This window comes from Octopus sinensis, linkage group LG27 (assembly GCF_006345805.1).
Source record: "Octopus sinensis linkage group LG27, ASM634580v1, whole genome shotgun sequence".
NCBI classification, from domain to species: Eukaryota; Metazoa; Mollusca; class Cephalopoda; order Octopoda; family Octopodidae; genus Octopus; species Octopus sinensis.
Window position 1 is genome coordinate 6,492,921 of NC_043023.1, and position 16,825 is coordinate 6,509,745.

At 40.6% G+C, this 16,825-nt stretch overlaps 1 protein-coding gene across 1 annotated transcript in view; it reads right to left on the bottom strand.

Annotated features, from left to right (window-relative positions):
- LOC115225492 (acetylcholine receptor subunit beta-like) overlaps positions 1–16,825 on the bottom strand; it is a 35,249-nt gene that overhangs the window by 9,438 nt on the left and 8,986 nt on the right. Inside the window, exons 3-4 of the mRNA XM_036513851.1 lie at positions 12,989–13,033; positions 2,927–3,036 (exon numbers count right to left, since the gene is read on the bottom strand). Of these exons, the coding sequence (XP_036369744.1) occupies positions 2,927–3,036; positions 12,989–13,033 (155 nt within the window). The remainder of the gene's footprint in view (positions 1–2,926; positions 3,037–12,988; positions 13,034–16,825) is intronic.

A 16,825-nucleotide genomic window follows, 5' to 3' on the forward strand; every position in this document is an offset into this window, starting at 1 on the left:
TGGTGGAAGTGGTGGTGGTGGTGGTGTAAGTGGTGGTGGTGGTGGAAGTGGTGGTGGTGGAAGTGGTGGTGATGGTGGTGTAAGTGGTGGTGGTGGTGGAAGTGGTGGTGGTGGAAGTGGTGGTGATGGTGGTGTAAGTGGTGGTGGTGGTGGAAGTGGTGGTGGTGGTGGTGGAAGTGGTGGTGGTGGTGGAAGTGGTGGTGATGTGGTGGAAGTGGTGGTGGTGGTGTAAGTGGTGGTGGTGGTGGTGGAAGTGGTGGTGGTGGAAGTGGTGGTGATGGTGGTGGAAGTGGTGGTGGTGTAAGTGGTGGTGATGGTGGTGATGATTGTGACGGTGGTGATTGTTATAGTGGTAGTGGTGGCGGTAGAGAGATGGTGGTTGTAGTAGAGATGGTGTGGTTGCGTTGGAGACGGTGGTAGTGAGGATGAGGATGGGGAGTGGGGTGGTGGACAGGAAAAAAAAAGAGAGAAAATAAGAAGAAAGCATAAACATTAGATAGAAATGACATTTGGAGTCAGGGAGATAAAAGAAAGAGATAAAAGAAAAGACACAAGATATGGCAAAACCCCCACATAGGCGCAGGAGTGGCTGTGTGGTAAGTAGCTTGCTTACCAACCACATGGTTCCGGGTTCAGTCCCACTGCGTGGCATCTTGGGCAAGTGTCTTCTACTATAGCCTCGGGCCGACCAAAGCCTTGTGAGTGGATTTGGTAGACGGAAACTGAAAGAAGCCCGTCGTATATATATATATATATAGGCGCAGGAGTGGCTGGGTGGTAAGTAGCTTGCTAACCAACCACATGGTTCCGGGTTCAGTCCCACTGTGTGGCATCTTGGGCAAGTGTCTTCTACTATAGCCTCGGGCCGACCAAAGCCTTGTGAGTGGATTTGGTAGACGGAAACTGAAAGAAGCCCGTCGTATATATATATATATATAGGCGCAGGAGTGGCTGGGTGGTAAGTAGCTTGCTAACCAACCACATGGTTCCGGGTTCAGTCCCACTGCGTGGCATCTTGGGCAAGTGTCTTCTACTATAGCCTCGGGCCGACCAAAGCCTTGTGAGTGGATTTGGTAGACGGAAACTGAAAGAAGCCCGTCGTATATATATATATATAGGCGCAGGAGTGGCTGGGTGGTAAGTAGCTTGCTAACCAACCACATGGTTCCGGGTTCAGTCCCACTGTGTGGCATCTTGGGCAAGTGTCTTGTACTATAGCCCCGGCCGACCAATGCCTTGTGAGTGGATTTGGTAGACGGAAACTGAAAGAAGCCCGTCGTATATATATAGGCGCAGGAGTGGCTTGGTGGTAAGTAGCTTGCTAACCAACCACATGGTTCCGGGTTCAGTCCCACTGCGTGGCATCTTGGGCAAGTGTCTTGTACTATAGCCCCGGGCCGACCAATGCCTTGTGAGTGGATTTGGTAGACGGAAACTGAAAGAAGCCCGTCGTATATATATATATATAGGCGCAGGAGTGGCTGGGTGGTAAGTAGCTTGCTAACCAACCACATGGTTCCGGGTTCAGTCCCACTGCGTGGCATCTTGGGCAAGTGTCTTGTACTATAGCCCCGGGCCGACCAATGCCTTGTGAGTGGATTTGGTAGACGGAAACTGAAAGAAGCCCGTCGTATATATATATATATAGGCGCAGGAGTGGCTGGGTGGTAAGTAGCTTGCTAACCAACCACATGGTTCCGGGTTCAGTCCCACTGCGTGGCACCTTGGGCAAGTATCTTCTGCTATAGCCCCGGGCCGACCAATGCCTTGTGAGTGGATTTGGTAGACGGAAACTGAAAGAAGCCCGTCGTATATATATATATATATATATATATATATACATATATATATATATATATATATATATATATAATATAGGCGCAGCAGTGGCTGTGTGGTACGTAGCTTGCTAACCAACCACATGGTTCTGGGTACAGTCCCACTGCGTGGCACCTTGGGCAAGTATCTTCTACTATAGCTCCGGGCCGACCAATGCCTTGTGAGTGTATTTGGTAGACAGAAACTGAAAGAAGCCCATCATATATATATATAGGCGTAGGAGTGGTTGTGTGGTAAGTAGCTTGCTTACCAACCACATGGTTCCGGGTTCAGTCCCACTGCGTGGCATCTTGGGCAAGTGTCTTCTGCTGTAGCCCCGGGCCGACCAATGCCTTGTGAGTGGATTTGGTAGATGGAAACTGAAAGAAGCCCATCGTATATATATATGTATATATATATATATGTGTGTTGTTTGTGTGTTTGTGTGTCTGTGTTTGTTCCCCCAACATCACTTGACAACCGATGCTGGTGTGTTTATGTCCCCGTAACTTAGCGGTTTGGCAAAAGAGACCGATAGAATAAATACTAGGCTTATATATATATATATATATCTTGGGCAAGTGTCTTCTGCTATAGCCCCGGGCCGACCAATGCCTTGTGAATGGATTTGGTAGACAGAAACTGAAAGAAGCCTGTCGTATATATGTATATATGTATATATATGTATGTGTTTGTGTGTCTGTGTTTGTCCCTCTAGCATTGCTTGACGACCGATGCTGGTGTGTTTACGTCCCCGTCACTTAGCGGTTTGGCAAAAGAGACCGATAGAATGAGTACTGGGCTTACAAAGAATAAGTCCCGGGGTCGATTTGCTCGACTAAAGGCGGTGCTCCAGCATGGCCGCAGTCAAATGACTGAAACAAGTAAAAGGGCAAAAGAGTAAAAGAGTAAAAAAAGTGTAAGACCCCCAAAACTATAAACGAACTCATTAGAGAACCCAGTATTTTGGCTGTTATTTCTAGCAGGCCGAGCGACCATGTAGAGGCTTTTCATAGTTGCCAGTAAATTTGAAAATGGGGTAAGAAAGAGTGGTGGATGAGCAGTGGGATGGGGGTATATATATGGGATGTAGTCATGTGATCCATACCTGTTGGCTAACACCAATCGAGGGGTCCAGATCTCAGGCGCAGGCAGCGTGAGTCTATCCACTCCGTCATACTGAGCTGGGTCCCAAGTTATTCCGTCGTCTTTCCACGTCTGTAAAAACAAGAGTAGTAGCACATTATTTACATTATTTACATTATTTACATTATTTACGTTATTTACATTATTTACATTATTTACATTATTTACATTCGACGGATATTTGTCCTCATCTTGTTTGTTGTTAACATAACGTTTCGGCTGATAAACCCTCCAGCCTTCATCAGGTGTCTCGGGGAAATTTCAAACCTGCGTTCTCATTCCTAAAGGTATTTTTTGATGCTGTTGTTATTCTTATTATTATCATTCTTCTTCTTCTTCTTCTTCTTCTTCTTCTTCTTCTTCTTCTTCTTCTTCTTCTTATTATTATTATTATTATTATTATTATTATTATTATTATTATTATTATTATTACTATTATTATTATTATTATTATTATTATTATTATTATTATTATTATTATTACTATTACTATTATTATTATTATTATTATTACTATTACTATTATTATTATTATTATTATTATTATTGAGTGAGAGAGCAGTGCATGCCATCAAAGTGACACTGGGGTAAAATATACGAAACCCAGTATACCCGTCATAACTACCCGTCTGATAAGGTACACTAGGCACATGCATCACAACCATATGTGCGTGACATGGTGATCTCATATCAAAGGTGAGGCCCAGTTAGAATTTTCTTCTGGTCGAGTAACCCATTCCGCTCAAAAGGTCCCTGAATAAGGGTTGTTTAAGGATGTTGAACGAAACACCCATGTTTCTATAGGTGAATTATTCAAACCCCAAAGAATCCCTCTCAACACATGGCTATGATGCTCCCCCACTACTTCTGCTCGTGATCAGAGATGCACATATCATCAGCCACTAAGGGACATGCTCAACTGGTTATGGTCAAACAACTGACAAGCAAATCTGTGGTATTGAGCAGAATATTTGCTGTAGCCCATCTTTTATATCAAGACAAAACAATGTACATAACACTTCCAATCAGTTAAGATCAGAAGCCATGAGAGCCACTGTCTGGTACTGCATCAGGGCAGTTTTTATTATTATCATTATTATTATCATCATCATCATCATCATCATCATCATCATCATCATCATCATCATTATTATTATTATTATTATTATTATTATTATTATTATTATTATTCAGGTCACTACTTGGAATCGAACTCGGAATCTTGGGGTTTAGTAGCCCACGCTCTTAACCACCACGTCATATGCCTGTGGGCATATGAGTATTTACAGTAGTAGTGGAAATAGTAGTAGTAGTAGTAGTAGTAGTGGTAGTAGTAATAGTTGTAGTAGTAGCAAAAGTAGTGGTAGTAGTAGAAGTAGTGAGAGTAGCAGTAATAGTGGTATTAGTATTTGTAGTAGTAGTAGTAGTAGTAGTAGTAGTAGTAGTAGCAGCAACAGCAGTAGTGGTAGAAGTAGTAGTAGTAGCAGCAGTGGTAGAAGTAGTGTAGTATTGTTAGTAGTATTAGCAGTAGCAGCAGCAGCAGTGGCAGTAGCAGTAGTAGTAGTAGTAGCAGTACCACCAGGCATATCTGACCCAAATATTCCATCTGTTTTATGTCGAAACTAACCCGATCTGGCCTCTCATACTCGATCTACAATGCCAGGTGAAATGCTTTGCTGTATTTCGTCTGCCGCTACGTTCTGAGTTCAAATTCCACCCAGGTCGACTTTGCCTTTCAACCTTTCGGTGTCGATAAATTAAGAACCAGTTATGCACTGGGGTCGAAATAATCGACTTAATCCCTTTGTCTGTCCTTGTTTGTCCCCTCTATGTTTAGCCCCTTGTGGGTAGTAAAGAAATAGGTATTTCGTCTGCCGCTACGTTCTGAGTTCATATTCCACCCAGGTCGACTTTGCCTTTCAACCTTTCGGTGTCGATAAATTAAGAACCAGTTATGCACTGGGGTCGAAATAATCGACTTAATCCCTTTGTCTGTCCTTGTTTGTCCCCTCTATGTTTAGCCCCTTGTGGGTAGTAAAGAAATAGGTATTTCGTCTGCCGCTACGTTCTGAGTTCAAATTCCACCCAGGTCGACTTTGCCTTTCAACCTTTCGGTGTCGATAAATTAAGCACCAGTTATGCACTGGGGTCGAAATAATCGACTTAATCCTTTGTCTGTCCTTGTTGTCCCCTCTATGTTTAGCCCCTTGGGGTAGTAAAGAAATAGGTATTTCGTCTGCCGCTACGTTCTGAGTTCATATTCCACCCAGGTCGACTTTGCCTTTCAACCTTTCGGTGTCGATAAATTAAGCACCAGTTATGCACTGGGGTCGAAATAATCGACTTAATCCCTTTGTCTGTCCTTGTTTGTCCCCTCTATGTTTAGCCCCTTGTGGGTAGTAAAGAAATAGGTATTTCGTCTGCCGCTACGTTCTGAGTTCAAATTCCACCCAGGTCGACTTTGCCTTTCAACCTTTCGGTGTCGATAAATTAAGCACCAGTTATGCACTGGGGTCGAAATAATCGACTTAATCCCTTTGTCTGTCCTTGTTTGTCCCCTCTATGTTTAGCCCCTTGTGGGTAGTAAAGAAATAGGTATTTCGTCTGCCGCTACGTTCTGAGTTCATATTCCACCCAGGTCGACTTTGCCTTTCAACCTTTCGGTGTCGATAAATTAAGCACCAGTTATGCACTGGGGTCGAAATAATCGACTTAATCCCTTTGTCTGTCCTTGTTTGTCCCCTCTATGTTTAGCCCCTTGTGGGTAGTAAAGAAATAGGTATTTCGTCTGCCGCTACGTTCTGAGTTCAAATTCCACCCAGGTCGACTTTGCCTTTCAACCTTTCGGTGTCGATAAATTAAGCACCAGTTATGCACTGGGGTCGAAATAATCGACTTAATCCCTTTGTCTGTCCTTGTTGTCCCCTCTATGTTTAGCCCCTTGTGGGTAGTAAAGAAATAGGTATTTCGTCTGCCGCTACGTTCTGAGTTCATATTCCACCCAGGTCGACTTTGCCTTTCAACCTTTCGGGGTCGATAAATTAAGCACCAGTTATGCACTGTGGTCGAAATAATCGACTTAATCCCTTTGTCTGTCCTTGTTTGTCCCCTCTATGTTTAGCCCCTTGTGGGTAGTAAAGAAATAGGTATTTCGTCTGCCGCTACGTTCTGAGTTCATATTCCACCCAGGTCGACTTTGCCTTTCAACCTTTCGGGGTCGATAAATTAAGCACCAGTTATGCACTGGGGTCGAAATAATCGACTTAATCCCTTTGTCTGTCCTTGTTTGTCCCCTCTATGTTTAGCCCCTTGTGGGTAGTAAAGAAATAGGTATTTAGTCTGCCGCTACGTTCTGCGTTCAAATTCTGGCGATGTCGACTTCGCCTTTTATCCTTTCGGGGTCGATAAATTATGTACCAGTTACGTGCTGGGGTCGATCTAATCGACTGGCCCTCTTCCCCAAAATCTCGGGCCTTGTGCCTAGAGTGGAAAAGAATGTCATTCTAAAAATAAACAATCGCATCAATGAAATCTCAAAGCTAAGAAATAATGCGTGATTAATTTAATACAATGTGAACAAGAGCGCTCAGAGACCGCAAACCTCTGCCAAAGCAACACCGACGTCCTCTCAACGATTAGCCAGAGATGATTTTTAAATGAAAATATCTGAAATAAACTCAACTGCTCACACAAATGAGAATATTAAAAATGAACCAGACAGCTCTCAAAAATTAAGTTTAGAAAAACGAAAAATAATCCAGAAACAAGAAAGACACAGGGAGAGAATATATATACATATATATATATATATATATTATATATATATATATATATAATATATATATATATATATATATATATATATATATAACGGGAAGCTTTATGAAAATAGACAAAAGACGAAGGCAGGTTTACGGAAAAAACAAAAAACAAAAGACGAAGGAATATAAACAAACAATTGTATTAGTATGGCGCTCAGGAAATATAAATAAAACAAGTCTTTAACGTTTCGAGCCTACGCTCTTCAACAGAAAGATACACAGAGAAGAAACACAGAAAGAAAGAAAAAAAATGCGTGCAGAGGCTAGCGAATCAACATGGCGATCTCGTGTATATATATATATATGTGTGTGTATATATATATACACACATACACACACACATACATACACACACACACACACACACACACACACACACACACATATATATATATATATAGTTAATCCAAACATGAAAACACAAAGAGAAAACACCACAACGCGAGGACGTGGAACAAGTATAGTATTATTGGATGCTCAGGAAGGAAGGAGGGTTTAACGTTTCGTGCAGAGCTCTTCGTCAGAAACATAGGAAAAGGAAAGATCCAAAGAAGGGAAGACGGAGGGAAAAAATCGCCACCGTGGTCACCGTGACCGACCAGGTTATCAGATATTGCTACTTATCGCTGGTTTTAGCCTTCAAATGACGCCACCCCGCTGGCTAAGCGAGCAGGCCAACAGAAGAAATAGTGAGAGAATGTTGTGGCAAAAGAGTGCAGCAGGGATCGCCACCACCCTCTGCTGGAGCCTCATGGAGCTCAGGTGCTTTCGCTCAATAAACACTCATAACGCCCGGTCTGGGAATCGAAACAACGATCGTACTACCGCGAGTCCGCTGCCCTAACCACTGGGTCATTGCGCCTCCACACACACGCACGCACGCACGCACGCACGCACGCACGCACGCACGCACGCACGCACACACAGACACACACACACACACACAAACACATATATATACACACATATACATACACACAGGCGGAATGCATTAGTTTTCATTAGGAAATCACAAATCGATTTCAATAAAACAAGTCAAACAGGAATTGTTTGATTACTTTCAGTTATTGATGTTTTGACGACGTGGATCCCCACCCAGCAACCACAATCGCCACCATCACCACCACCACCACCACCACCACCACCACCACCGCCGCCGCCGCTGCCGGATTATATGATAGTAATGCTATAGTTGGATAATCTTATATTTAGATACCGTATTTTAACGTGTATAAAGGATCCCTTAATTTACGAATCTTTAAATTTTCAACGTTCCGTGTTAATAGGAGATAATGTATTGGGTTGTCCGGAAAGTTCATGCCGATTTATAGTAGCTTACCTTTCGACTTATTCTAGGACATGGTTGAGCCCATAAAATAGGATTTGACTACACCTCCATTTAGAGCACAGTTTAAGCTATATTTTCGTGGAAGAAGGTTTATGTTCCTATAACCTGTGTTAATTATGTAACCCTTTAAAATGGAAGATAAGAAAGTTCATTTTCGGCACTTGATGCTTTGGGAACCAGACAAAAATTGCTGCAGCTCGGCTGGGATGTGTTACCCCACCCTCCATATTCACCAGATATTGCTCCTTCAGATTTCCACTTATTCAGGTCTCTGCAGAATAGTCTTAATGGTAAAAATTTCAATTCTTTGGATGACGTAAAAAGACACCTTGATGAATTCTTTGCCATAAAACCACCTCATTTCTGGGAAGAGGATATTTTCAAGTTAAAAGGAAAGATGGAGATGCATTGTGCAACAAAATGTTTCATATTTGGTTGATTAAAATGTAATGGCGAATATTTATAGACCTTTTTCTTTCCTTTAAAAATCGGCACGAACTTTCCGTACAACCCAATAGTATAAAAAAATAAGGTTTTCCATCTCATTCGTTTCTTGAGATCTTCAACTTTCTCGAGGAATATCCAGAGATATAATTTATTCGGTGGTGAAGGCATGTTCTTAGCAGAGTAATCCATTTAGTATAAATCCATAATAGTGTGTAAACTGGTAAAATCTTTAGAGTTACTCGACTTAGTGAAGGAATCTTGCCAATCATATGAAGGCTATGAATTTGCAGTAGAAGACTGCAGAACGTTATAATTTAAAGACACGTAAATACCTTCCTACAGTTAAAGGCTAAGATCTCTAACTCACTGCTGAGCTCTAGATCTGAAATTTTCAGCGGTTATAAGCATATGCGTAAGTTCCTGTTGAAGAATTGGAAAGTTTGCCTGCTGCCTGATTAATAGTGTACCATAAACTCTAAGGCACTATTTTTTCAGCCTTAAAGTTACCTTCTAAGGGAGATAACTCTTTTTCCTCTGTTTCTTTCTGATTACCTCTCGTTTCCGTTTTTTCAACCTTCAGCCTTTTCTATATGCTTCCTTCTCACCTTTCTCGTTTCTTCTCCCATTCCATTTTTAGCTCGTTATACCATGTGGGCTGTTCCGAGGTGTCAGACGTGTTATAAAACATTGTTTGACATGTTCTCAGCACATAAAACTATTAGTAACACATGAAAACATGTATTGTGTTTATTAAATGATATTTATCTCTCACCAGATAGAGTACTTTTTTGTTGATCTTACCATCACGGGACAATGCATTATATACATGTGTGTGTGTGTGTGTAGTTGGAAAGGGGTTAAAAATCTATACAAATCGAGTTATAGTTAAGAAGCAAAAGCGGAAACAGGACAAAATATTGTTTTATATTTGTTATATTGAGTGACACATGCATACACCTACACATACATATACAAACGGATATGCCAGCACACTTACATAGAAATACGGACAAAGATATGCATACACAGATACATACACGCACACACCAAACACTTATGCACACACACATCTCTGTTTGTGTGTATATATATATATAATGTCTCGAGTATTTAGCACATGTATATCGCTTGATTAAGTAAGTCATCGAAAGCCATTGAAATAATTAATCTAATACAAAACCCAACAGCCTGGTGTTATTCCTTCTTTGGTTTTATGCAAACATCACTTAGGGTTGATCTTCCGACTAATACAATATATGTAAACATCAATTTTCATTTGGACAGGGAGGCGTGGATACAGACCAGGACACACAGTCAAACCACGTGATCATGTGATTGACAAACTATTAGACACCGTTTATACATCTCTCTCTCTCTCTCTCTCTCTCTCTCTCTGAGTGGCTGTGTGGTAAGTAGCTTGCTAACCAACCACATGGTTCCGGGTTCAGTCCCACTGCGTGGCATCTTGGGCAAGTGTCTTCTGCTATAGCCCCGGGCCGACCAATGCCTTGTGTGGATTTGGTAGACGGAACTGAAAGAAGCCTGTCGTATATATGTATATATATATGTGTGTGTGTGTTTGTGTGTCTGTGTTTGTCCCCCTAGCATTGCTTGACAACCGATGCTGGTGTGTTTACGTCCACGTCACTTAGCGGTTCGGCAAAAGAGACCGATAGAATAAGTACTGGGCTTACAAAGAATAAGTCCCGGGATCGATTTGCTCGACTAAAAGGCGGTGCTCCAGCATGGCCGCAGTCAAATGACTGAAACAAGTAAAAGAGTAAAAGAGTAATATACGTATATAAAAAATTCAGGGTGAATAATTGATAAATGTAACACGTTAATTTCACGAACAGGCTGTTCCGTTGATTCGGATCAACCGGAACCCTCATCGTCGTAACCGACGGAGTGCTTCCATCCATTATTTATAATGGTAGGTAAATTGAGTATCACTGGGAAAGTATGTTTGTAAATCTTCATAATCAATTAGGCGTACAGGGTAATATTGGACTCCAAAAATTCGTTTTCTCACTCAATAGTGGAAGCACTCCGTCGGTTACGACGTTGGGGGTTCCGGTTGATCCGAATCAACGGAACAGCCTGCTCGTGAAATTAACGCGTAAGTGGCTGAGCACTCCACAGACACGTGCACCCTTAACGTAGCTCTCGGGGATATTCAGCGTGACACAGAGAGTGACAAGGCCGGCCCCTTGAAATACAGGTACAACAGAAACAGGAAGTAAGAGTGAGAGAAAGTTGTGGTGAAAGAGTACAGCAGGGATCACCACCATCCCTGCCGGAGCCTCGTGGAGCTTTTAGGTGTTTTTGCTCAATAAACACTCACAACGCCCGGTCTGGGAATCGAAACCGCGATCCTACGACCGCGAGTCCGCTGCCCTAACCACTGGGCCATTGCGCCTCCACACTCTCACTCAATATATCGTTTATGATAGGTGATTAAAAGAAAAATGATAATGTTAAATTTTTGCAATGCAAATACGTGAAAGAAAATATAGTTTAGTTGGTAGTCAACATCTTGCTGAGTCTTTTGATAACCCAAACGTCAAAATCGGCAACTCGGTTTTAGAATGCATAAGGAACATCTGAAAAAGACTCCGCCGGTTACGACGACGAGGGTCCCAGCTAATACGATCAACGGAACAGCCTGCTCGTGAAATTAACGTGCAAATGGCTGAGCATTCCACAGACACGTGTACCCTTAACGTAGTTCTCGGGGATAATCAGCGTGACAGAGATTGACAAGGCTGACCCTTTGAAATACAAGTACAACTCATTTTTGCCAGCTGAGTGGACTGGAGCAACGTGAAATAAAGTGTCTTGCTCAAGGACACAACGCGTCGCCGGGAATCGAACTCACAACCTTACGATCATGAGCCGAATGCCCTAACCACTAAGCCACGCGCCCTCACATAAGGAACATACGCGCGCGCACACACACATACAAATACAAACTCTCTTATATACATATATACTAGCAGTATCGCCCGGCGTTGCTCGGGTTTGTAAGGGAAATAACTATATAAGCATTTTTAGAGAGTTATAGCCAAAAAGTAGCAAAAAAATGCATAACCAAATGATGGTAAATTTTTTTTTTAAATCGTTGACTCATCGTAGACATTTTTAAAGAATTACTTCCCTTATATAATAGCGAAAAAAATGCATTAAAATGGAAAAAAATGATGGTAAATTTTTTTTTTAATCGTAGACTCATCATAGACGCGCGCTAATACCCAGAAGGGCTCGATATGAATCACGACTATAAGATACCCGCTTTTGGTTAAACTGCACCGCAAAATGTGGGAGTAGTTAGGAATCTAAATAGTAGGAGACAGACACACAACCTTACTTTTATATATAAAGATATACATACACACATATACGTATGTTATATATTATTATTTATTATATATATACATATGTGTGTGTGTATGCATATATATTTTTTATTTATGCACCCTTTTCAAGCCTAACCAGGCTCATGGGCAAGGTTTTCCGGTTTCTGTGGCGTATGTGTTCCCCCCAGCTGGATGCAGCGTTACTCAAGAAACAGGAAAAAAGAGTGAGAGAAAGTTGGGGCGAAAGAGTACAACAGGGGTCACCACCACCCCCTGCCAAAGCCTCGTGGAGCATTGGGTGTTTTCGCTCAATAACACACACAACTCCCGGTCTGGGAATCGAAATCGCGATCCTCCGACCGCGAGTCCGCTGCCCTAACCACTGGGCCATTGCGCCTCCACACAAAATAAATATATACAAATTATGAAAATAATACGAAAAAATATACAGTTCTGTTTCTACTTTGCGGATTTTCACCAAAAGCGGGTGGGGGGTTTGGATCGCAACACCCGCGATAGTCGAGGGCTTACTGTAAATATAAATGTATTTATGTACAGTATGTATGTATATCTTTATATATAAAATTGAAGTTGTGTGTGTGAGACTCTGTCTCCTCCGATTTAGATTCCTAACTACTCCCACATTTTGCGGTGCAGTTTAACCAAAAGCGGGTATCTTATAGTCGTCACTCATATCGAGCCCTTCTGGGTATTAGCGCGCGTCTACGATGTGTCTATGATTAAAAAAAATTTACCATAATTTTTCCGCATTTTAAATAATTTTTGCACGGGTTATATAAGGGAAGTAACTCTCTAAAAATGCTTATATAGTTATTTCCCTTACAAACCCAAGCAACGCCGGGCGATACTGCTTGTGTATATATAAAAATATATGTATGTACGGATGGATGGATGGATGTGTAAAATAGTAAATTTACAGGGTGACTAGACTGCTTTATGTATTTGCTCCGAACTGTTTCAGAGGTATATTCAGCCATGACTAATGTAGGGGTGACCCCCAGCCCCCTACAGAGAACGAACTCAAGACTCACCAGAGTCAAAATGCCGCTGCATTCCATGGTCTGCTCCTGTTCCTGCTGAAATTTGGAAAAGAAATTGTAAAATACGAGGTTATAATTATACACGAGCACATACACACATACGCGTACACACGCACACATGTAGCAGGTAGCGTTTAAAATGCGAGCAGGGGCCATAGCGGGCAGAGATCTATAGCCCCAGCCTAATACCATTTAGTCATTCTATGAACGGACATGTAAGGAACTTCTTGCAATTACTTTTACTGCTCTAACTTTTAAAGCGTTTCTTTTTGGGATATATGATCCACTGACTATATATATATATATATATATATATATATTGTTGTATTTAGGAATGGTCATTTTGCCAGTTTAGCCAATAAAAACACGCGCACTATATATTTGGTGCTACTTTGCTTCAGTGTTATTTATTTTTTACATTAATCTTAATCTTATTTCGGCCAGAGTTCTTATTGGCTAAACTGGCAAAATGACCATTCCTAAATACAACAATATCTGTTTCAACACACGACTTCACATAAAAAATCTTGCACAACAAATATTTAAACGTATATATATATATATATATATACCGGAGTAAACACATAAATGTGAAACAAGGTGGAAAAAAGAGTACTTAAATACCAGTGGTAGAGTAATATGCTTTATTTTAAGCAGCAGAAAATTCAACAAAACCTGTTACTCTGAGTTTCTCGTTGCCGTTCATCAGACAGTTTTCTAACAAAAACTGTCTGATGAACGGCAACGAGAAACTCAGAGTAACAGATTTTGTTGAATTTTCTGCTGCTTAAAATAAAGTATATATATAATATATATATATATATATATATATATATATATAATATAAGAGAGTAACCACTATGTGGTCGACTCTAGCACTAAAAAAGATCCGCTAGTAGTCGTGCTAACTTTCATCGGAAACAATTCTTTGTGGCTGAAACCTAGCGGATCTATTTTTAGTGATAGAGTCGACCACATAGTGGTCACTCTCTTATATTTATATTTATGCATAAAATTTATCGAAATCCAGGTTTTATGCACTAAGCCACTTGGTGTTAAATGGATGTACTATTAAATTAGTATCCAATTTTCTCACCCTTTTTAGTTGATTATATATATATATATATATATATATATATATATATATATATATATATATATATATATATATATATATATATTATTTTAAAAATTTAATTTAATTTAATTTTATTTTATCTAGTTTCAGCTCACGAGCTGTGGCCATGCTGGGGCACCGCCATTTGGTGTTGCTACGTGATTTTACTTCACGAATGCTTTTTAGCAACTGCCATTTGGTGCATGAGAGAGTTCGATGCAGCTGCCCTCATCTGCCCCTCCTGCCGTGAAGTTGGTTCATCTGGGACACCTGACAGGAAGAGATCCAGTTTTATTTTAAAGACATCTGCATCCACCCCATGCAGGTCTCTCAGGTTCTTCGTGAGGATATTGAAGAGCTGTGGGCCTCTGAAGCCCAGGCTATCACAGTATCTTGTCCTACATCTTGATGGCAAATTTGGAGTCCTTGGCACCATGCAGTGGCGCCCAGTTCTAGCATTTGTGTAACTCTCGATGCCAAAGTTTGGGACAAGTCCTTCTAGGATCTTCCAGATGTATATTATGGCATATCTTTCTCGCCTACGCTCTAAGGAATAGAGTCTTAATCTCTTGAGTCTTTCCCAGTAGCTTATATGCTGCACAGAGGCTATCTTCTTCGTGTAGCTTCGTTGTATCGCCTCAAGTTCTGTGATTACTTGACACTGGATGGTGACATAGCTGAGAGCAATAGTCAAAGTGCTTAGGACAAGTGTCCTCCAGAGGACCATCATGGTTTCCTGGTCTCTTGTTCTAAAGGTTCTAAGAATCCATCCGGTCAGCCGCCTACATTTCATTGCCAATTTAGCAACATGCACACATCTATAGCCTTTATTACATCGTCTTCCTTTATATTGATGTAATCAATCATCGCTGCCTCCGATTTTATATCTGCAGTGGTAAAGAAGTCAGTTGGATTGCTGACTTGAAAATGCCCTAGGGGTGGAGTGAAAATACTCTTGAATTGCTCATTTAGTATTTCACTTATCCTCATTGGATTTCCTGTGAGTGTGCCATCCTTTTCAAGGAGTGGCCCTATCCTACAGTGCACCGTAGATGTTTCTTTGGCATACCTGTAGAAAGCTATGGGGTTAGATTTTATGTTGTCTATAGCCCAGGCTTCTTTGTCTGCTCTTTCTTTTTCATGGGAGAGTTGCAGGCATTTTTCAATTTCCAAAAGTTTCATTTTCAGGCGAGACTTTTCACTGCTTTCAATTGTTTGTTTAGGCGATTTGAAACTTTTGTACGCCGTCTCATTAGAATTTTCCTCTCTCTGGGGATTTTGTTCATGTGTACAGTGGCCTTTCTCTCTGGGAACATTTTGTAGCATATGGCTTGCATTACAGACATGAATTGTTGAAGTTTCATGTCGATGTCTGGCGAGGAGAGACATTCAGGCCAGTTTTGTTTGAGGATCTCTTTCTCAATTTGTTTCCAGTTATATATATATATATATATAATATATAATATATAATATTAATATATATAGTTAATCCAAACATGAAAACACAAAACAACGCGAGGACGTGGAACAATATAGTATTATTGGACGCTCAGGAAAGAAGGAAAGAAGGAGGGTTTAACGTTTCGAGCGGAGCTCTTCGTCAGAAACATAGGAAAAGGAAAGATCCAGAGACGGGAAGGCGGAGGATAAAAAATCGCCAACGGTACGCACGAGGTCACATTTTGAATATATATATATATGTATGTATACATATATACATATGCAACAGCCGATAACTGATGAAGGGTCGTTCTTTATGTTGCTAGGCTTGTTTTCCCTTTGTTTCTTTCGTTCTTGCAAAAAAGTTCATATTCCATGTATTTCGTATTTCGTATTTCATGTTTTCGTTTTTTAATGTTGTTTACGTTCCGTGATGTTCTGTGCCCACATATGCATATGTATATACGTATAGATGTAAGTATGTACATATACGTCTGTATATATGCATATATATATATTATCTATATTATTATATGATTGAATGCCACGCATCCATTTCCAAGTAAGTTTTATCCATCCATCCATCCATCCATCCATCCATCCATCTATCTATCTATCTATCTATCTATCTATCTATCTATCTATCTATCTATCTATCTATCTATCTATATCTATCTATCTATCTCTATCTATCTCTATCTCTATCTATCTCTGTCTTCTATCTATCTATCTATCTATCTATCTATCTATCTATCTATCTAATATATATATATATATATATATATATATATATATATATATATATATATAATATATATATATATATATTGCTTGTTTTAGCCACTTGATGTGTGGTCATGCTGGAGCACTGCCTCAAAGGATTTGTAGCCGAAAAAAAATCAACCCCAGGACTTATTCTTTGTAGGCCAAGTACTTATACTATCGGTGTCTTTTGCCAACACGCTAAGTTACAGGGATATAAACACACCAGCATCGATTGCCAAGCGACGGCGAGTGGACAAATGGACACACACACACACATATACAACGGGTTTCTTTTAGTTTCCATCTACCAAATCCACTCACAAGGTTTTCTTGTCCAAGGTGCCACGCAATGGGACTGAACCCGGAAACATGTGGTTGGGATGTAAACTTCTTACCATAACATGCACCTCGAAAAACAACAAACAAACAGACAGGAACCCTCCAAGGAAAACATGAAATTCTCCTCTGCACGCATCAAATGTTATGTTAACATCATAAGCGGGAAG